Below are 21,366 nucleotides of genomic sequence, written 5' to 3' on the forward strand. Positions count from 1 at the left end.
ATCTCTGCCATAGAAGAGGGGTCCCGAATCTGTGGGCCGCGGCCCAGTAGTAGGCCATGGCCTACTGGCTACTCGGCCGCGGGACAGGCTGGCCAGTGTGCGTGCGTGTGCATGCACACACCCTCACTTGTGCAAGTGCCGTCGCTGCAGGGTGCAAAAACAAGCTGCCACACCGCAGGGCGCAAAAACGGGGCACTGCCGTGCTGCAAGGCACAAAAACAGCCGTTGCCGCGCCACGCAGAAACAAGGCACGGTGTCAGGACCCACCCCAAACCACGTCTTAGGAAGACAAAACTTTTGGAGCCAAATCTTAGTCCAAAGGAATCTTTACTACGACATGCTTGGTTGTAGGAATACAAGACAGGACTTAATATTGTTCCACAAACTAAACTCTTATAAAGAGTTCCCGGTTCAACCCCCCCTTAACCCCATTTGGTCAGTCCCCCATCATTTACCTCGTATCATCCCTCTCGTGGGAAAAAGGAACTTAGGACCTTTTATGTTTATTGCTCTCTTCCATGACACAAGCCAGATGCTCCTACCCTAACCCCCCCCTTTTGTTTCCCCAGTTCAAAAGGCTTCTCTTTTCCTTTGAAATGCCTAATACAGGCTCAATACACATCCGTTCCCTCCTCCTCCTCCTCGGGAGATGGCAGGATCCATGGAATAATGTTTTAAACATACATTTATGAATATGATATAAATGGATTCTGAAACACGGTGCCATGCAAGAACAGGGCAGGGCTAGTGAGTATCACACATGCCATTTGCGGCACCCGTGTGCCCGTGGCCCCGTGCTCATGTGCGCGCACGCATGTATGTACAATGCTTCCCCCTCCCTTTTCCTCCGGCCTGCCAACCAACAAAGGTTGTCTGGCACCGAACCCAGAATGTAGTCCAACCCCTCTGCTCAAGGCCGGAGGCCCCATCTTTCCTTGAGACCCTCCAGTGATTGAAAAGCCCAGCGGCACTGACCCTCTTCTCCGCCATCTCTTTCTCCAACTGCAGCTTCCGGCTCCTCTCAATCCAGGCAGCCGTGTCGTCCAGCCAGGGGTCATCTTCTCCGAGGGACTTGACTTTGCTAAAGAGACAAAAAAGGCAGGCCCCTTATAGACAGCTCTGCTTCCTGGGACCGAGATGATCAGGCAGATTAGAATTCAGGGCAAGCAGATCAGTATAAGAAACCACACATACAAAGTTGGCCCAACACAGGCAGTCCTCGGCTTACGACAGTTTGTTTAACGACCGTTCAACGTTACGATGGCCTTATGGCAGTTCCCCCCACTTACGACCGTTGTGGCATCTCCACGGTCACGTGATCAAAATTCGGGCACTTGGCAACTGACCGGTGTTTATGACGGTTGCCGTGTCCCGTGGCATCCCCTTTTTGTGACCTTCTGGCCAGCGAAGTCAACGGGGGAAGCCAAATTCACTTAACCACCGTGTCGCTAACTTTAGCAGTGGCAGGGATTCGCTTAACAACCGGGGCAAGAAAGGTCGTAAAACGGGCACCGCTCACTTAACAAACGTCTCGCTTAGCCACGTAAGATGTGAGCTCAATTGTGGTCGTAAGCCGAGGACCGCCTGTGATTTAGAAGCCGTTTTCGAACGGTCCCACGGTGAAGAGAGAAAGAGTGGAAGAGCTACCCTAGTTTCTGGTTCAAAAGCCGCTTCTCCTTGGCAGCGGCTAATTTCTCACGGATGTCCTCGCGTTGTCTGAGGGAAATCGGGTTGATGACCTCCGCAGCCACCGGGTCCTCCTTGCTGCCGGTCTCTGCAAGGCGAGAAGACAGTGTGGATGCCAACACTTTGCTCTGTTGTAGACCAGCCTAGATGACCACTAAAGGGACCTAAACTCAGTCTTGTCCAAACTCCACAAGTCGCAAACACACGAGCGGAAAGCCGCGGCTTCCAGGTCGGCTAAAGGACAAAATAAGCCAACCAAACTCTTTATTTTTATAGCAGCCGTCTCTGCAGACTCTTCGCCCACGGCACTTTACGGTGCCTTTGTTCCCTCTTTTACCGGTCTACTCTAGAGAGCGTCCTCTCACACTGTATTGTGGTTTGGTGTGCTGGTCTGACAGCCGCGGATAGGAAGGCATTACAGAGGGTGGTGAGCACAGCACAAGACATGGTGGGCTGTCCCCTGACACCACTGGATGACCTCGCCAGGGCCTGCTGCCTTGGAAGAGTGAGGAAAATTCTCAGGGATGACTCACACCCTGGACGGTACCTCTTTACTCTCCTACCGTGGCGTAGGAGATACAGGAGTATAGCCAGCCGTACCAACAGGCTGAAGAACAGCTGTTATCCATGGGTTGTCAGGCTCTTGAACGGGAAATAATTTTATAAACTTTATGCATGATTGACTTGCGAGGCCGGTGCGTTGTGCAATTAGCTCACATGGTGTAACAAGATGGTGGGTTTGTGTCACTGTGAGTTGGGGGGGTTGGGGGCACGAAGGGAGGCTCAGCCAATCTCAGTGTATACATGGTTGTACTTTGACAATAAAAGGTTCACTCAAGCAAGGAAGCCAGTTTGGGGTTAGTTGCTTTGTGAACTCAGCTCGACTCCTGCGCCGCAGGGCAAAGAGCTCAGGTGTGCATTGAACAGAAAAACTGGATAGGGAGAACTCCAAGCGTCTCCCAAGAGTCGAACCGCCGTGCCCTGCTTTTCTTCCTTGCTGTTTCCCTTGAAAGCGGGCGGTTAAAAAGGAGAACGCTGGCAATTCTAGAAGCCACCGATTCATTTCACAAGGAAAGCAATTGTTGGTTAGCGGGATGAAGTGGTCCAGCCCAGACCCAAAACCGTTGCCAGTTTAGTGAGAAAACATTATAAATAGCTGCTGAAAAAGCAGAGAAAATATCCCATGAAACACTTCCTAACAAGCTTTAAAAGAAACACTTTTCCTGTCACACAGTAATAAGTCAGCCACGCTCCATCTTGGGTTAGATGAAATAACACAAGTTTGTCACAGCGGTCTGAGGAACCTAAGGCTCCATGGCAAAGGACAGGAGGCAACGTACCTTTTTTGACTGTGTTGATCTCCAGAGGCTTCAACCCAAGTTTTGCTCGAAGTTTACTATTGAGAGAGAAAAACAACAACACTATCAGTGCTAGGACGGCTGGGGGGCGGGGGCGGGTGGTGTTTTGTCTCTGAAAATCAAAGAGTAAACAGTAGAACATAGAATCCTAGTGCTGGAAGGGACCTCAGAGGTCTTCTAGTCCAGCCCCCTACTCCAAGCATGAGACTTATACCATCCCAGTCAAATGGTTGTCCAATCCATTCTTGAAAACCTCCAGTGATGGAGCACCCACAGCTTCCTGGAGGGAAGAAGGAGGGGACGACAGAGAAGGAGGTGGCTGGATGGAGTCACTGAAGCAGTAGGTGTGAGCTTAAATGGACTCCAGAAGATGGCGGAGGACAGGAAGGCCTGGAGGAACGTGGTCCATGGGGTTGCGATGGGTAGGACACGACTTCGCAACTAACAACAACAAGGAGTTTCCACAAGAGGCTGAGAAGTTGCATTTAGCCCCTGAAAGACGGACATCATTTGCTTGGCAAGCAGTCGGGCAGTTGGTCACAAGGGTGGGAATTCAGGGAAAAGACGTATCACAAGATGCTACTCATGATTTGATGATCCCGTGGGGATTTTCGGCTTCTCCAGAGAAAGAAGAGATGTACCACCTCATGCCCTTCTCCATAAGGATCTTGCAAGTTTCTGGAAGCCGGGGGTTAGCGAGGGCAGACCTCTTTCTCGCTCCCCATATTGTAATGTTGAAATATTATACACTAGTTCTTTTTATAGTAGTTGCAAATCTACATTCTCCATTTTATCCCCCCCATTTTGCAATTATTCATTCCATTTTGTAGCCTCTCTCTTGCAGAGTCTGACCCATCCAGACCGTGACAATCTGTGGGACCCTTGTGGTTCTCTGAGCTCGGTGGTTTCCTTGCAGACATTTCTTGACCCAAATAGATATTATCAGTGCTAACATGGAGGGGGGGGGGTTGCAGAGAGGAAGAGGAGACTGTGGGGTCCTTGGTGCTCTCTGAACTTCCCCCGGAGGGAAGCTGTTCCACTGGTTAATTGTTCTGTCAGGAAATTTCTCCTCATTTCCAGGCTGGATCTCCCTCTGGTGACATTCCATTCATTGCTTCTTGTCCTGCCTTCAGGTGCTCTGGAGAATAAATCGAGGCCCTCTACTCTAGGGAAGCCCCTCCAAATACTGGAAGAGTGCTATCATGTTGCTCCAGTCCTTCTCTTGCACAGGTTAGGCATACCTCGCTCCCTTAACCATTCGCCGTACAATTTTATAATTTTATGTATGACTGACACGCGAGGCCGGTGTGTCGGACAATTAGCTCACACGGTGTAACAAGATGGTGGGTTTGTTGTCACTGTGAGTTGTGGGGAGGGGGGGGCACGAAGGGAGGCTCAGACAATCTCAATGTATACATGGTTGCACTTTGACAATAAAGGTTCATTCATTCATTCACTTAGTCTCTAGAGCCTTTATCATCTTTGTTGCTTCTCTTGAGGACACCTTCTCGGTTTCAGCATGTTTTTTATATCGTGGTGACCAGAACTGGACACAGTACCCCAATCAAGGAACTACCAACTCAGATAATCAGTAAACAATAGCCTAATCAAGCAACCACCAAGAACACTCTCACCAATACTTGTGTATATAGTCAAGAGAGCAAACCTCCTCCCTTTTAGCACTGATGAAGTTCCCTAGTTGGGTCATGAAACGTCTGCAAGAAAACACTCAAGTTCAGAGAGCACCAAGGACCCCAGAGCCCTCCTCTTCCTCTCTACAAACCCCCTTCCCTTTTAGCACTGATAATATCTACCTGGGTCAAGAAATGTCTGCAAGGAAACCACCAAGCTCAGAGAACCACAAGGGTCCCACAGATTAACCTTCAGCTACAAATCTTCTCTTCTATTGGAACAGAATCTCTCTTTGTTGTTGTTAGTCGCGAAGTCGTGTCTGACCCATCGCGACCCCATGGACAACGTTCCTCCAGGCCTTCCTATCCTCTACCATCTTCTGGAGTCCATTTAAGCTCACGCCTCCCGCTTCAGTGACTCCATCCAGCCACCTCATTCTCTGTCGTCCCCTTCTTCTATTGCCCTCAATCTTTCCCAGCATTAGGCTCTTCTCCAGTGAGTCCTTCCTTCTCATTAGGTGGCCAAAGGATTTGAGTTTTAGCTTCAGGATCTGGCCTTCTAAAGAGCAGTCAGGGTTGATCTCCTCTAGGACTGACCGGTTGGATCGCCTTGCAGTCCAAGGGACTCGCAGGAGTCCCTTGAGAGAATCTCTCTAGCACACTGTTAAGAGATCTCAAGGAGCTAGTCAGCCTTTTAAAAAAAAAAATAACAGATTTCTGTGGGAAAATCCAAGACCATTCTTGCAGCCTTTTGGAAAAAGGATTGAGCTTGGAAGCGGAGAGCATTTTTGCTTCGCTGCAGCTGCTTTTCCCAAGTGCAGACAGCAACCTTTGCTCCTCTCTTCCCTTCCCATCACCACCCACTGAACCCCAGGCCAATCCAGTCCTGAAGCCAGATGTGAATTTGCTACCTGATCCCTGAAGCCCTCGCAGCTTGCACAGGGATTAGCTACAAGAGGGATTTCAGAGATACACACCTGGTTGGAATCCCATATTTCCCAATGAATTTCATTCACTCACTTTGTCTCCTCGATGCTGAGCGAAGCGTCTCCTCCGGAAGAAGACTTTGAACTAGCAGCTGTTTGGGAATGAAAACAGGGAGAGAATTAGTAATGCTGAGTTACTAATTTTATGAGTTGGGAACAATCTTATGGTTTTTGCACAACTTTGATAGCCAAAACAGTCAGATTTCAGCTCTTTGGGGACCAAGGATGGAATGTTTTGAGAATTATCTAGTCTGGAGAGAAAAACAAAATGCTTGCATAGTTGGCAACTTGGAATACGTCCACCAAGGAACTCATACTGAAACAGGTATCGTAGCTGAGAAATTACAATGCAATTTGAATATCCAATTTTAAAAGCTAGGAACATTCCCTCTTCAGCAATCTCTTAAACAGTTTAATTAATTTACTACTAGATCCAGCACACCAGAGTTTGATTGCACACACAGATTCTCTCAAATTCACTTTGGCTGTTGATTTAGATCTTGCAGTATAAGCTGGAATTTTTGCAGCAGCAAATGCTTTAAGCTGACAAAGGCAAACTCACTGATTGAAAACAACTCCCTCCCAAAACAAGGAGGGGGCGGCGGCTTCACAACCCACGAACATGGCTGGCTCAGGAATTCTGGGAGTTGAAGTCCACAGGTCATAAAGGGGCTATAGCTGGCCCACCCTTAGTGACATACGTTTCTTCCCCCAACTTCCTTTGAGCACAGTCTCACCATCATATGACTTAAAAGCAGTTTCCTATTATGGGGTTTGGCTCATGGGGGAAAGATAAATATCTGCCACCATCATTTTTAATGCAAAATAAAAAGTTTAATATAATATACAACAGAGTCAAGCGCAGGCAGTCCTTGACTTAATACCACAATTGACCCCCAAATTTCTGTTGCTAAAGCAAGACAGTTGCTAAGTGAGTTTTTCCCCCATTTTACGACAGTTGTTAAGTGAATTACTGCAGCTGTAAAGTTAGCAACATGGTTGTTGAGTGAATCTGGCTTTCTCATTCGCTTTGCTTGTCGGAAGGTTGCAAAAGGGGATCAATTGACCCCGGGATACTGCAACTGCCATAAGTAAATGCCAGTTGCCAAGCACCCAAATTCCTGATCACATGACCATGGGGATACAGCAACGGTTGCAAGTGTAAAAAACAGTCATAAGTTACGTTTTTCATGGCTGTGGTAGCTTTGAACAATCACGAAACAAACTATTTTAAGTTGAGGACTACCTGTAACATCCTGGAATATTGACAAGATAGCTCAATTCACTTTAGCCTCCAAATTAATCCAGCTCATCCAAAGTACAGGAACCCTCTGGAAAATGGGAGCAAATCCTGACGCCACCAGTCTTTTAAGCCATAAGCAAGTCCTGGGAAAAGGAGGGGAAGGAGAGCCTTTTGGCATTCAAAATGCCAGGCGCTTACGTGCATCCCCTTTGCCTGGTCAATAATTCATGAACCTCTTTAAATACAAAGGCATCATGAAGCCATCCCCGAGACGAGATTCCCAACAGCTGATTCTCTGAAAAAGGTGAGACTTCAGCAAGTAGTTGGAGAAAGACGGCTCTGCTAGGAATGAGCATGTGCACAAATAAAATCAGTCCGAGAAGCTTGTAACTCAGTGTTGTGGGAACTCGAGCCAGAGCTGGACACGACGTTACGCAATTCAGGCACCGCATATGATGTGAATGCAATGATGCTGTAGGGCTAACCCAAATTTTAAGATTAAGCCTGTGGTATGAATTTTATGACTTTTCTTGCCACGGTTGTTAAGTGAATGACTGCAACTGTTAGTTCAGGGGTAGGGTCAGGAATTCTGGGAGTTGAAGTCCACGAGTCATAAAAGAGCCACGGTTGCCTAACCCCTGTGTAGTAAGAAGTTATTGAGTCTGGCTTCCCCATTAACTTTGCTTGTCAGAAGGTCGCAAAAGGGGATCACGGGACCCTGCAACCGTCTTAAATACAAGCCAGTGGCCAAGCATTTTAATTCAGATCACGTGACCGTGGAGATGCTGCAATGGCTGTGTGAAAAATGGTCATAACTCGCTTTTTTCAGTGCTGTGGTAACTCTGAACAGTCCCTAAATGAACAGTTGTAAGTCAAGGACTACCTGTACACCCCAGGTGTCACGGTTCTGATAAATAAGACAATTCAAACAAACTGCAGGCATATTATTTATCTAAAAAGTAATGAAACAAAACATCGGCACTCATGGAGGGATGCCAGAATCTGAAATCTCCTCCCCCCAAACCCACCATAACACACACACAATCCCCACCCTTATCTACACGTCATAAATCACATTATCCAATTAGTTTTACATATGAGGTTTCACTTCCCATTCTGTAGGCGGGCTTTTGCAATCTTCTCATAACGTCTGGGTGATTTTCTCCCTCCCAAATGAAGCAATTAAAGTAACAAGCTGTCTCTTATATTGTCAGTGCAAAAACATGTCAATGTTTGCAGCATTGACACCACGATGATCAGTGGTGATTTATTTACTAAACTCATGCACAATGACTCCAAGCAATGTACAGCAATAAAAAGCCACAATCCACCACCCACCCCACCCCCAAATTCACGTGCCTCTTCCATCCCATAGTGGCAATACACATAATCAAACAAGTCAGTTGACTGGCTCTGTATCAACCAGGTGTGTGTTGCTGCTGACAGAGACCTATCTTTGGTGGGGCTTTTGTGAAAAGTAACAAGATGGGGGGCCATCTTATCTCTGGGGGAGTGATGTGCCACTGCAGAGAAGACCCTTTTTCTTGTCCAATCAGATGTGTTAAGAGATGGGACCCTCAACACACCCTGCCTTCAGGCACAGGTGGGCCAGGTGTAGGAGGCAGTTTGTCAAATGGCCAGGCTATGTAGGACTTTAAAACTGATAATTAGCACCTTGAATGGTACCCAGAAGCAAACTGGCAGCTGCCTCCAAAGAAGTGACAAACGTGCAAATTTGGACTCACACAAGACTATGCAGGATGCTGCGTTTTGAGCTGACTGAAGCTTCCAGATACTCTTCAAGGGCAGCCCCAGGTAGAGCACATTACAATAGTCCAAATGAGAGATCCTGAGAATGACTCGTTGGTCCAACTGTTACAGCTAAAGCGCTTTCACCTACAAGTACAGTAAAAGCTTTCTACATGCCTCATATGCACGAGAACACTCTTCCCCACAAGTCAGCCAGTTCATTCACGTGTTAGCACAACTGGAGAGCAGCCAAATCAACATGCAAAAACTAACAAGTGTTGTTGTTGCTGTTGTTAGTTGCGAAGTCGTGTCTGACCCATTGCAACCCCACGGATGACGTTCCTCCAGGCCTTCCTGTCCTCTACCATCTTCTGGAGTTCATTTAAGCTCACGCCTCCTGCTTTAGTGACTCCATCCAGCCACCTCATTCTCTGTCGTCCCCTTCTTCTATTGCCCTCAACCTTTCCCAGCATGAGGCTCTTCTCCAGTCAGTTCTTCCTTCTCCTTAGGTGGCCAAAGTATTTGAGTTTTATTTATTTTATTTTATTTATTTATTTGTTTTTATAAACCGCCCTTCTCCCGAGGGACTCGGGGCGGTGTACAGAATAAGGTAGGTATACAGATTGAACAATAGTGAAAAAACAATAGGAAAAGACAAACTGGGACCCCAATTAGAGCTATCAGGCCAGGCCGGACTGCTGGAACAGGTAAGTTTTTAAGTCGCGCCGGAAGGTGCGGAGGTCGGGGGCCATCCGGATTTCGGTTGGCAAGCTGTTTCAGAGGGCTGGCGCACCCACTGAGAATGCCCTCCCCCTGGGGGCCACCAGCCGACATTCCTTGAGCGGTGGCACCCTGAGGAGGCCCTCTCTGTGGGAGCGCACAGGACGGTGGGGTGCTGACATTGGCAGAAGGTGCTCCCGTAGGTAGTCCGGACCCATGCCATGTAGGGCTTTGTATGTCATTGTTAGCACCTTGAACTTCACACGGAAGGCAACTGGAAGCCAGTGCAGCGCACGGAGGAGAGGTGTGATATGGGAGTATCGGGAGACTCCCAAGAGTGTCCGTGCCGCTGCACTTTGCACCAGTTGAAGCTTCCGAGTGGATCTCAAGGGCAGCCCCATGTAGAGAGCGTTACAGTAGTCTAGGCGAGAGGTCACAAGGGCATGGGTGACTGTACGTAAGGCATCCAGGTCCAGATAAGGCCGTAATTGGCGAACTAGTCGAACCCGGGAGAAGGCCCCCTTGGTCACAGCTCCTATGTGATCTTCCAGGGAGAGCTGCGAGTCTAGGAGGACACCCAGGTTGCGGGCCCTATCAACAGGGGGTAGTAACTTGTCCCCGATGTTAAGGGATGGGATGTTCTGAGTATCCTGGCTCGCCGGTACGTACAGCCATTCAGTCTTGTCCGGGTTCAGTTGACGCCTGTTCCTCCCCATCCATTCCCGGACCGCTTTCAGGCAGCGGGACATCACGTCGAGGGCATCACTGATGTTGTTTGGAGTTGAGATGAAAAGCTGGGTGTCATCAGCATACTGATGGTACCCTACTCCAAAGCTGCGAATGATCTCGCCCAGCGGTTTCATGTAGATGTTGAACAGGAGAGGCGAGAGGACCGACCCCTGAGGGACTCCGCAAGCGAGAGGCCTCGGGGTCAACCTCTGTCCCCCTGCCAGCACCGACTGCGAGCGACCCTGGAGAAAGGAGGAGAACCAACGCAGAACCGTGCCTCCCAGTCCCCTGAGGCGTCGCAGCAAGATACCATGGTCGATGGTATCGAAAGCCGCCGAGAGGTCTAATAAGACAAGGACAGAGGAATGGCCCCTGTCCCGGGCTCTCCAGAGATCATTCATCAGAGCGACCAATGCCGTCTCCGTGCTGTAGCCCGGCCTGAAACCCGATTGGTACGGGTCTAGATAAACCGCTTCATCCAGGATCTGAGGAAGTTGGTGTGCCACCACGCTCTCAACAACCTTCGCAAGGAAGCGAAGGTTGGAGACTGGACGAAAGTTATTCAATGAGGATGGGTCCAAGGTGGGCTTCTTGAGGAGAGGTCTCACCACCGCCTCCTTCAAGGCAGTGGGGAAGTGAACCTCACTCAGAGAAGCAGAGATGACCGCCAGGAACCAGCCTCGTGTCCCCTCTCGAGCTGCATAAGCCAGCCAGGAAGGGCACGGGTCCAGTAAGCATGTGGAGGAGCTCAACCTCCTCATAATCCTGTCCACTTCCTTAGGAGTCACAGGATCAAATTCCTCCCAGATGACGTCGACAAGACTGTCCATGTCTTGTTCTTCCAGCTCAGCCCAGTTGGAGTCCAGGCCGGTTCGAATCCGAGCAATTTTATCCAACAGATATTGACCGAATTCCTCGGCTCGACCCTGCAAGGGTTCCTCCCTCACCTCTTGGTTCAGTAGGGAGCGAGTCACCCTGAACAAGGCAGCCGGGCGATTATCTGCGGACGCGACGAGGGTGGAAAAGTAGTTGGATTTTGCCACCCTTATCGCAGCGAGATAAGACCTGGTGAGGATTCTTAATCGCAATCGGTCGGATTCGGATCGACTGGATCTCCAACGGCTCTCTAGGCCCCGTCTCCGACGCTTCATCTCCCGGAGCTCCTCGGTGAACCATGGGGCTCGCTGGGATCTGCGCCGGGTCAGAGGCCGCAAGGGTACAACTCGGTCCAGAGCCTCCGTGGCTGCCTTTTCCCAGGCTTCCACTAAGGCATCCGCCGAGCTGTGAGCAGGGAGTGCATGTGCCTGGAACCTATCAGGGTCCATTAGGCGCCTAGGGCGGTACCATCTGGTTGGCACCGCGCACCCACGGCGGGGGGTGGCAAAGGGGAAGTCTAGCCGCAGGAGGTGATGATCGGTCCATGACAGGGGCGTAACAGTCGTGGCACCCCCACCGATATCATCGCGCCACCGTCCAGACAAGAACACCAAGTCTGGGGTGTGGCCTCTCTCATGAGTCGGTCCAGAAATTATTTGCGACAGGTCCATGGCCGCCATGGAAGCCATGAACTCCCGAGCCAGATCAGACGATCCTCCCAGGGACGGTAGGTTAAAGTCGCCCAAGACCATGAGTTTTGGGAATTCAACCACCAACCCTGAGAGGACATCGAGTAGCTCGGGCAGGGCTGCCGCTGCACGATTAGGTGGTAGGTATGCCAGCAGCAGGCCCAACTGCGCCCCCGGGCCGTATCTCAGTAGGAGAGACTCACACCCGACCATCTGAGGGACGGTGGTCTCTCGCGGGCTAAGGGATTCCCTGATGATAACTGCCACTCCCCCGCCCCTCCCATGGGTCCGAGGCTGGTGCAGCACCTGGAAACCTGGCGGGCAGAGGTCAACCAGAGGGATACCACCCTCTGGGCCCAGCCAGGTTTCCGTGATGCAAGCCAGGTCCGCGTGCTCGCTCTCCACAAGGTCACGAACAAGGTGAGCCTTGTTAGCTATGGACCTGGCATTCAGGTAGACCAGCCTTAGCATAGGAGGCTGCACACCTTCGCTCCCGGGTCCTCCGGGGAAGTACAGAGGGTCGGAGCGTCTCACCGCTTGTACAGAGCGGAGATGACACTCCCGGTGACGATACGGCCCTCTGTTTGTGCACCTTCTGCCGTTCCCCACCATCCTGGGGATAGGATGTTCGTCAGTACGCCATTGGGTATTGTCGGCGACTGGTCCTCGTTTCTTACCATCGCGAATGGTCGTAGGCCTGGCCTGCGTTATGGTAGCCGGAAGGCCTGCCTTCCCCGAGCAGCCATACTCTTTTCCCGCCCCCCTCCCTAACCCGACAAAAAACTTAACAAGAAACTTAACCAGGGGCCTCTTGTTGGTCTTGTGATGGAGGCCCCTGACCCTGCCTGGCCATCTCTCAGAGGCCCAATGGTCGGGCCCGTCATCGAGGTTTGATGTATTGAAGGCAGGACGAACCCAGGAGAGGGGGGAACTCCTGAGGGCGAGTAGATCTATGCTAGAATATTGGAGAAGCATAGGGAGCATTGGGGAGCATTGGGAAGGCGGTCCCCTGGGTGGAGCATTGGAAGGAGGGTCTAGTCGGGTAGGTGGGTAGCTTCAGGATCTGGCCTTCTAAAGAGCAGTCAGGGTGGATCTCCTCTAGGACTGACCGGTTTGATCGCCTTGCAGTCCAAGGGACTCGCAGGAGTCTTCTCCAGCACCATCGTTCAAAGGCCTCCATTCTTTGGCGCTCAGCCTTTCTGATGGTGCATCTTTCACTGCCATACATTGCAACTGGGAAGACCATAGCCTTGACTATACACACTTTTGTTGACAGGGTGATGTCTCTGCTTTTTAGTGTGCTGTCTAGATTTGCCATGGCTTTCCTCCCCAGGAGCAAGCGTCTTTTAATTTCTTGGCTACAGTCCCCGTCTGCGGTGATCTTGGAGCCCAGGGAAATAAAATCTGTCAAGAGGGCTATAAATCTAATAAATCACATATAACAGGTGACAATTCTGATTGTCCCCTTAGACAAATCAGGGCTGAGCAGGGCTACACAGAAGCTATTTGGATAAGAAAATGTAGGTAGGTCTTAACTTAATAATTCATTTAGTGACTATTTGAAGTTGAACCGCATTGAAAGAAATGACCGTTTTTTACAGTTACGACCATTGTAGCATCTACACGGTCAGGTGAACAAAATTCAGATGTCTGGCAGCTGACTCATATTTATCACGGTTGCAGAGTCCCGGGGTTACATGATCCCCTTTTGCAACCTTCTAACAGTAAAGTCAATGAGGATTCACTTAACAACTGTGTTATCAACTTAACAACTCCAGTGATTCACTTAATAACTGCAGTCAGAAAGGTCGTGAAATGCAGCAAAACTCACGTAACTGTCTAGGTTAGCAACAAATTTTGGGCTCAATTTTGGCCGTTGACAACTACCTGTAGTTATTCAGATGCAGGTAATCCTCAACTTACCACCATTTGTTTAGCAGCCATCCAAAATTGCAAGGGCACTAAAACCAGCGACTCACAATTGGTCCTCGCACTTGCAGCCTTCACAGCGTCCCCCTGGTCATGTGATCAAAATTCAGCCACTTGGCAACCGGTTCATATTTACTACGAGGGGGTCGCAGAATCCAAAGATCCCACGATCCCCTTTGGCGACCTGCTGACCAGCAAAGTCAAAGGGGAAGCCGTGTTATTAACTGAACAACCGCAGTGATTCGCTTAACAACTGTAACCAGAAAGGTCGTCAAATGGGGGCAAAGCAACTGTCTCGCTTAACCATCGAAGTTTTGGGCTCAATTGTGATCGTAAGTCGAGGACGACCGACGCCCGCCCGCCCGCCCGCCCCCCCTGCGAGGTAGGCCGCCGAGGCGCCCCGGCCCCCTCCGCACCTGCGCCCTGGGCGCTCTCGTGCCCGTCGTCCCGCTTCTCCCGCTGGCTCCGCCGCCCCGTCTCGCCGTCCTGCCCTCCGGAGGCGCCGGCGCTGCCGCGGCTGCCCCGGCTGGTGGCGGAGGCCTCATCGCCGCCACCCCGCCGCCCGCTCCGTTCGCCCCGGCTCCGGCTGCGCTTGCTCCGCCGCTCGCTGCCGCCGCGGTGCTTGTGCTTCTTGTGCTCGCGGTGGCGGGACGAAGAGGAGGAGGAGGCGGCGCCGGCGGCAGAGGAGGACGAGGACGAGGCCGCGGGCGGCGCGGCGTCTTCGGAGGCCTCGCTGCGGTCGCGGTGCCGCTTGGAGGAGCCCATCGCGAGAAAATGGCGGCTCCCCCGGCGGAGGCCCCGCAGAACGGCGCTTCCTCGTTGCCGGCGGTCCACTTCCGGGGCCAGAGTCGCACGTCCGGTCCGTGCGGAAAACCGTCCGCCGGCGGCCTTGGTCTCTTAACCATGGGTTCCCGGGCAAGACGTCGTGCCTTCTCGCAGCTTCTTAGTCTCCGCTGAGCGTTTTGGGACAGGCGGGAGGATTTTCTTCCTGCTTTAGGAGGAAGCTGGGATATTATCTTAACCTGTCTTCCATTTTCATTCCCTCTTTTGCATCGTTCTGAATTCGGACTCTGAATTAAATACATTGAATTCCAACTCTGTTATTCTCTATACTTGAGTCATATGCTCGGCAGTGTTTTTCCAAGCTTGCCCACTTTAAAATGAACGGACTTCATTAACCCGCAGAAAACAGCATATCCTCAAGTTTCAGATTTAGCATTTTCCGACACTGCATCTGCTAACCTTGTACCTGAAACAGGTAAAGGTGGTCTGTGAAGGCAATCCTTTGATTTCTGTTCACATTTCACATGCACTAATTAGAATGAGACAGTATATGGTTAATCAAACACCCAAGGGAATATTTGTAGCTCAGGGCTGAACTGTGGGAACATTAGTTGTGCTAGCAGGAAGCGGGATTTGTGGAGGAGGACTGTGGGGTCCTTGTTGATCTCTGAGCTTGGTTTCCTTACAGAAATTTCATTACCCAAATAACACGAATGCTTATAGGATATTAGTTTCTGCAGTCACCCACCACAGTGAACTAACTACATGGACTGACTTCACCCAACAATTTAGGGTAAAATGTGGTTGATTAGTTGGTGCTTCAGAATGCTGTTGAACTCGGCCATTGAAATTTATTTTGCAGGTCAATTTTCACTGAATAGAACCATAAATTCCACACTCTTAATTCTCTTAAGTGCTTTCTGTAGCCTCTAAAAATGTCCAAAGACTCAGATGATCCTCATTAATCTTGTTACAGGCTTTTTCCTTTCAGTGGGTAATAGGTCGAGCCTCTGCTTAAAAGGGATGAAGGAAGGAAAATAAAGAGGTCAGAGATCACTGCCGCACGGGAAGGAGTCTCGAACAAATGTGTCCAAATTGGGCCTCTTTAAGACCTGCTGACTTCAACACCTAGAATTCCCCAGCGGGCCACGCTTGGATAACCCTGTTCTAGAGGTAAGAACTTTGGAAATTTACCCTGAAAAGTGTGATATAAACGGCTGAAAAATGTGTGTTAATTGCAAGACACTCCAGGACTCTTTGAGTTATTTTCATTTTTTTTTCTGTGGGCGACATATTGTAAGTAATCACTTAAATCAGCTTCGCTGGCCCTACCATTGGTGGCAGCTCGGGCCCTTAAAGCCCCGCCCACGCCTGCAGAAAATGATGTCATTGGCCCCGCCCACGAAGGGCGGCGCGGGGGGGAATGGCACGTGGCGCATGGGCGGGGCAGCCTCCTGTTTTGGGGCTAGTAGGCCAGAATGCCTATCTTACACTCTGTCCACGCCTAGAGGCACCTTCCCCCCAAAAAAACCGAGGCGGCGCCGCTTGTCTCTTTCCTCCCCCTCCCCCACTCACGTGGGCCTCTCTCCCCCTTTTGCCCACTTCCCGTCCAAGATGCCCGCCGCGGATGCCAAGCGCCTGCCCTTTCCCAAGATGGCCGCCAAGGCATTCAATAGCCGCGGATACCAAGCGCCTGCCCTTTCCCAAGATGGCCGCCAAGGCATTCAATAGCCACGGATGCCAAGCGCCTGCCCTTTCCCAAGATGGCCGCCAAGGCATTCAATAGCCGCGATGCCAAGCGCCTGCCCTTTCCCAAGATGGCCGCAGCTGTATTCCGTAGCTGCGACGCCCGCCCTTCTCCAACATGGCCGCCCGCTCAGGCGGTGCCTCCTCCTCCTCCTCCTCCCCTCCCACTTCCAGTCACAAAGATGGCACGTTCCCCTTCGCCGCGCCCACGGGTTGGAACGAGGTCGGCGGGTCAGGGTGGCCCGGATGTCGGCGCTCTCCGGGTGGGAGGCGCCGCTTACCCGGATGTTCCTGTTGCTGCTGCTGCGGCGGCGGCGCTGGCTGCCGTGGTCGGGTCGTCACCGGGGGGCGCGGAGGCGGCTGGGCCCGACATGGCTTCCCCGGCGGCCCTGAGGAGAAAGTGAGAGGGGGCGAGAGGCGGGCGGGTCGGGCGAGCCGAGCGCGCGAGGAGCCAGAGGCCTAATTGGGGAGGGGGCGCTCGAGGAAGGGAGGGGCCGGTTGAGCCCCGTGGCCGTTGGGCGGTTGAAGAGGGGCGGAGGGTCCGGGAAGGCCCTGGCCCACGCCTCATTGGGGAGGGGGAGCGCGACCCCCCGTTAAAGCTATCCACTCCTGCTGGGCGGGGGCTGGAGGGGAGCTTCGCAGGCCTGGCTTTCTCCAGCGAGCCCCCCGGGGGAGTCGGGCCAGACGGGGGGGGGGAGGCGTCTGGGTCACGGTGGGTCATTATGTCCTCGCCCCCCCCCCCCAGCTGCTCTGCCCTGCCAGTCGCTCCCCTCGGCCCCCGACGCCAGGAAATGGTGGGGGAGAGGGCTGCTTGTGGGGATTCTCAGGGGGTCTTTGGCGCTGTTGGGCTGGAAGCTGGGAGAGAGGGAGGAAAATAAGCACACATATTTTAGCTGGGGGGGGTGGCCAGCCTTGGCTGCTTTTAAGCCTTGTGGACTCCCAATTCCCAGAATTCCCCAGCCAGCCACAGGTAGTCCTCGACTTATGACCGCAGCGGTGCTCAAAATGTCCACGGCTAAGCCAGACAGTTAAGTGAGTTTTGCCCCATTTTGCAACCTTTCTTGGCCCGGTTGAGCGCATCGCTGCAGTTGTTAAGTTAGTAACATTGGTGGTTTATGCGAATCTGGCACCCGGGTTGTTTTCTGCTGGTCAGGAGGTTGCAAAAGGGGACCACGTGACTCCGAGACACTGCGACCGTCATAAATATGAGTCAGGGGCCCGGCGTCTTAAATTTTAATCACGTGACCAGGGGGACGCTGCAAGGGTTGTACGTGTGAAAAATGGACATAAGTCACTTTTTTCCCAGTGATGTAACTTTGAATGGTCACTAAACGAAGGATTGTAAATCGAGGACTACCTGTATGCTGGCTGGGGTATTCTGAGAATTGAAGTCCACAAGTCTTTAAAGTGGCCACGTTCGGTGACCCCTGTTTTAGGTCATCAATCTCTAGCTGATACAACTGTACATCGGCTGCCTTGATGAATGCAACACAGTAGTTTCCTTGGTGGTTTGGGTAAGGTTTATTTCAGTGGGTTTCTGTTTTAAAGCAGTTGGAAATTGTTTCAGGTTTAAATAAGAGTTCAGCATTTGGGAAGCAAAACATGTGGTGGAAATGGGAAATAGGGTTTTGTCAGCACACAGCCTCTTGCACTGATGATGTTACCTAGCTGGGTTATGAAATGTCTGTGAGAAAGCAAGCAAATTCAAGGACCCCACAGTCATCGTAGTCCTCTTCCCCCCTTCTAGTACTGATTATGTTATTTAATTGGATAATGCTAGTTGGGGCAGCAAGGACCCCACAGTTCTCCTCCTCTTCCTCCTCTTTCTTCCCATAAACCCCACTCTCTTCAGTGAAGATGTTCCCTACTTGGGTCATGAAACGCCAGCAAGAAAACAAGCTCAGAGAACAACAAGGACCCCAAAAGCTGCACAGTTAAGGGGGCTCCTGTGAGCAAAGAGAAAAGGTCTGAATATTCTTTACAGATGGATGCATAAGACAACTACTGCTTCATATTTTAAATGCAGTAGTCTGTTACCTTCCCCATTCTTACCCGATGAAATCCCTTCAGCTGTTTTTGAGTGACTGAAAACGTAGCCTACATACAGTCTGGGGAGAAGGTTGCCCTTGCCTGTGCTCAGGAGAGGGGAAGGAAAGAATAGAATGCAGAGTAACAGAGTTGGAAGGTACCTCAGAGGTCTTCTAGTCCATCCCCCTGCTCAGGCAGGAGATCCATCCCAGCTGTCCGGTATCTTTTTAAAAAAAAAAAAAACACCTGTGATGGAGCTCCCACAACTCCAGGAGGAAAGAGACTCAATTGAAGTTTGCAGATCATTTTGGGGCTCTTGTTCATATTATGTTTTTCTTTTTTACAGCATAAAAGAGAGAGTGAGGACACCTGTTTTGGCTGTGAGGCATGGACTGAAATATAACTAGGAGAAAACGTATGCTATTTAAGAGCCGCATATGAAACTTCTTTGCTGGGGCAGGGACTGTTCTCTTTTAAAAAAAATGATTTTAAATTTTATATATTGATACCCGATCCTTTGTGCGGTATTATTTATGGAAGACATGGCCAAGCAGGAATCTCAGAGAATAACAAAGATATAAGGTTAGTGTGCTGTAGTTCATAAGCTAAAGTATTTCAGGGCTGCCGTAAGGTAACCAGGGACCCATTGACGTAAGCGGAGCACTGTGTTGTCTGCCTTCCCGTTTACTGGCCTGCCCTTTTAGGGGAGAGACGAATTGAGTTTTCAGGACTGTCCAGAAGTAAGTCTCTGAACAGGAGATCTCTTGATACCTTTGAAGGAGACTTTTAAAACGGCACTCGATCAGCTTGAACTGAAACGTGTGGAATGGAGTTGCGGCTTGCTTTTAGCTTCTGGTGCCCATTTGAAGAAAATGGTTTGTAACTCGGGTTAAACTGCAGCTCGCTGGTTTTCTTGCAAACGTTTCGTGACCCAGCTAATGTCAGCAGCACTGGAGGGGAATGGGGTTTGTGGCGTGGAAGAGGAGGAGTGGTGGGGAGGCAGAGGAGGACTGGGGGGTGCCTGCTGCCCTCTGAGCTTGGTGGTTGTTTTTTTTTTTTGCAGATGTTTCACGATGCAACTAGGTAACGCCGGTGCTAGAAGTGAAGTAGGGTTTTTGGAGTGGAAGAGGAAAAGGGGGGATTGTGGGGCGCTTGGTGCTCTCTGATCTTGGTTGTTTTCTTGCAGGCGTTTCATTACCCAGCTAAGTAACATCAGTGCTCAAAGGGAATGGGGCTCTGTGTTTATACACATGTGGCAAGGCAAACCATCTGCAAAGAAAACAACACAGCCTGAGGGAACATCTGCATATTCAAAGACAGGCATGTTTCGTGGAACGAGAGTTTGGGGCGCTTCCGTTAGTTTGGTGATCTCTTGACTCGAACTAGGGACATGGATTGGAAAACCCGTGGAGTGCATTGCAGGAAACTCTACGTGTTTTCAAAAGCCAGCTCACATCGCAGAAATGTTTCGACTTTTGGGGCATGTAAGTGTCCTTCCTCCAGTTCTCGGTATGCCCCTGCAGCCCACTTTTTTTTGGTCAGGCGTATTGTAAATCTTGTTTCAAAGAATTGCGGAGATGCACAGCGCAAGAACAGAGCGTCCCGTTGTGTGTACAAAGGTGTCGGATCCCTTTCATCTGGTACTTTCGGAGAAGAGTAGTTGTACTTTCTGGTTGGAAAATGAATCTAGAGTGCCGGTTAGAGTGAGTAGGAAGGCCGCTTGAAAAAGACCAAACTGTTCTTAGTCTAGGTATATTTTCTCTGTAATCTTGCAGGCAGATCAACATAATTACCTCTTACCCTGAGTCAGGGGTAGGCAACCTCGGCTCTTTTATGACTCATGGACTTCAACTCCCAGAATTCCTGAGCCAGCCTGGCTCAGCTTGGGAACCTCCCCCTTTCCCCTCAGCATGGCTGGCTCAGGAATTCTGGGGGTTGAAGTCCATGAGTCATAAAAGAGCCGAGGTTGCCTACCCCTGCCCTGGTGAAGGGCCTAAACTTCCTCAAAACATAGTCTGACACCATTTATTTTTTTAAACAAAACCACACTGACTTGAGTTTCTTTGTGAAACAGAACGGATTATACGGTATCCATTCCGCAGATTTGTTTTCCTTCAAGGACTGAAGTACAGGTAGTCCTTGACTTGCAACAGTTTGTTTAGTGACCACAGCACTGAAGAGAGTGACTTGGAACCATTTTTCACACTTGGGACCTTTGCAGCGTGGCCCCGGGGTCACGTGATCAAAATTCGGACGCTTGGCGACTGACTCGTATTTATGACGGTCGCAGTGTCCCAGGCTCGCGTCATTTCCCCTTTTGTGACCTTCCGACCAGCAGAAGCCAATGCGGATGCCAGATTCACATAAGAACCACGTTACTAACTTAACAACTGCTGCGATTCACTTAGCAGCTCTGGCAAGAAAGGTCATAAAATGGGGCAAAACTCACTTAACAAATGTCTCACTTAAAGACAGAAGTTTTCGGCTCAATTGTGGTCATAGAGGACTACTTAATAGATACTATTATGTCCTCTAGTTTTTCCCCTTTAGTAACCCTGTGAGATGTGCTGGTCTTTGAGAAAGTGACTGGTCCCAATCTGGGTCTCTCCGCTCTCAGTTCATTAATCACAACATCACACTTGCGGGCGGCGGTGGCGGCGGGGAGGTGAGCATGCACAGGATGCTCCTGGCCCACTGAATTAGTGTGCGGTGAGTTTGGTACCGTGATGCTGTGGTATAATTCATTGGCTCCACTTTCTGTGTGTGTGAAAATCGATGCTGTTTTTGCTGGTGCAAAGGCCAGTTTTTTTTCCCCCGAGAGTGGGAGAATCCGAAAGAAATGCAGGGGATATTTTATTTATCAAACTTAGGCACTGCCCATCTCACACTCTCGGAGTGACCCTGCCCATAAACTCAGTCTATTTATGCTTGTTTGTGATGGTCCTCCACTGTCCTGCCATGACACACCTGCTCTGTGTCGCCTGGAACAGCTTCCCCTGCTGACCCAGTATGTGTGCGCTTTGTGTTGTGAGTCTGCTATGGCCTGCCTTGGTTACTGTGTTACAATTTATTTTTAATTCTGTGGGGTTTTTTGTTTGTTTATATTATGTTGCTTTGTTATGTCATATTTATTATACTTTGTTTTGTGATATAGGTTTCTTGTAGATTGTTGTTAGCAATCCCCCTAGAGATGCATGAGGTCCTCAATTTACA

The 21,366-nt window shown here is 50.4% G+C and overlaps 2 protein-coding genes across 4 annotated transcripts in view; one reads left to right on the plus strand and one right to left on the minus strand.

The window, feature by feature from the left end:
• Positions 1-14,424, minus strand: part of SART1 (spliceosome associated factor 1, recruiter of U4/U6.U5 tri-snRNP) — a 30,481-nt gene extending 16,057 nt beyond the window's left edge. Inside the window, exons 1-5 of one of the 2 annotated variants that reach the window (XR_014028101.1) lie at positions 14,013-14,424; positions 5,696-5,753; positions 3,027-3,082; positions 1,648-1,774; positions 976-1,081 (exon numbers count right to left, since the gene is read on the minus strand). Coding sequence is in view for 1 of the 2 variants with exons in the window: in XM_081340487.1 (XP_081196613.1) it covers positions 976-1,081; positions 1,648-1,774; positions 3,027-3,082; positions 5,696-5,753; positions 14,013-14,361 (696 nt within the window). In the remaining variant the exon portion in view is untranslated. The remainder of the gene's footprint in view (positions 1-975; positions 1,082-1,647; positions 1,775-3,026; positions 3,083-5,695; positions 5,754-14,012) is intronic. The other variant, XM_081340487.1, reaches the window with a different exon arrangement.
• Positions 14,425-16,420: 1,996 nt separating this feature from the next.
• Positions 16,421-21,366, plus strand: part of DEDD (death effector domain containing) — a 41,925-nt gene continuing 36,979 nt past the window's right edge. Inside the window, exons 1-2 of one of the 2 annotated variants that reach the window (XM_081340924.1) lie at positions 16,434-16,525; positions 18,500-18,735. Coding sequence is in view for 1 of the 2 variants with exons in the window: in XM_081340928.1 (XP_081197054.1) it covers positions 16,497-16,525 (29 nt within the window). In the remaining variant the exon portion in view is untranslated. Of the gene's footprint in view, positions 16,526-18,499; positions 18,736-21,366 lie in introns of both variants that reach the window. The other variant, XM_081340928.1, reaches the window with a different exon arrangement.

Source organism: Vipera berus, assembly GCF_964194415.1.
Source record: "Vipera berus genome assembly, chromosome: 16".
Taxonomy (NCBI): domain Eukaryota; kingdom Metazoa; phylum Chordata; class Lepidosauria; order Squamata; family Viperidae; genus Vipera; species Vipera berus.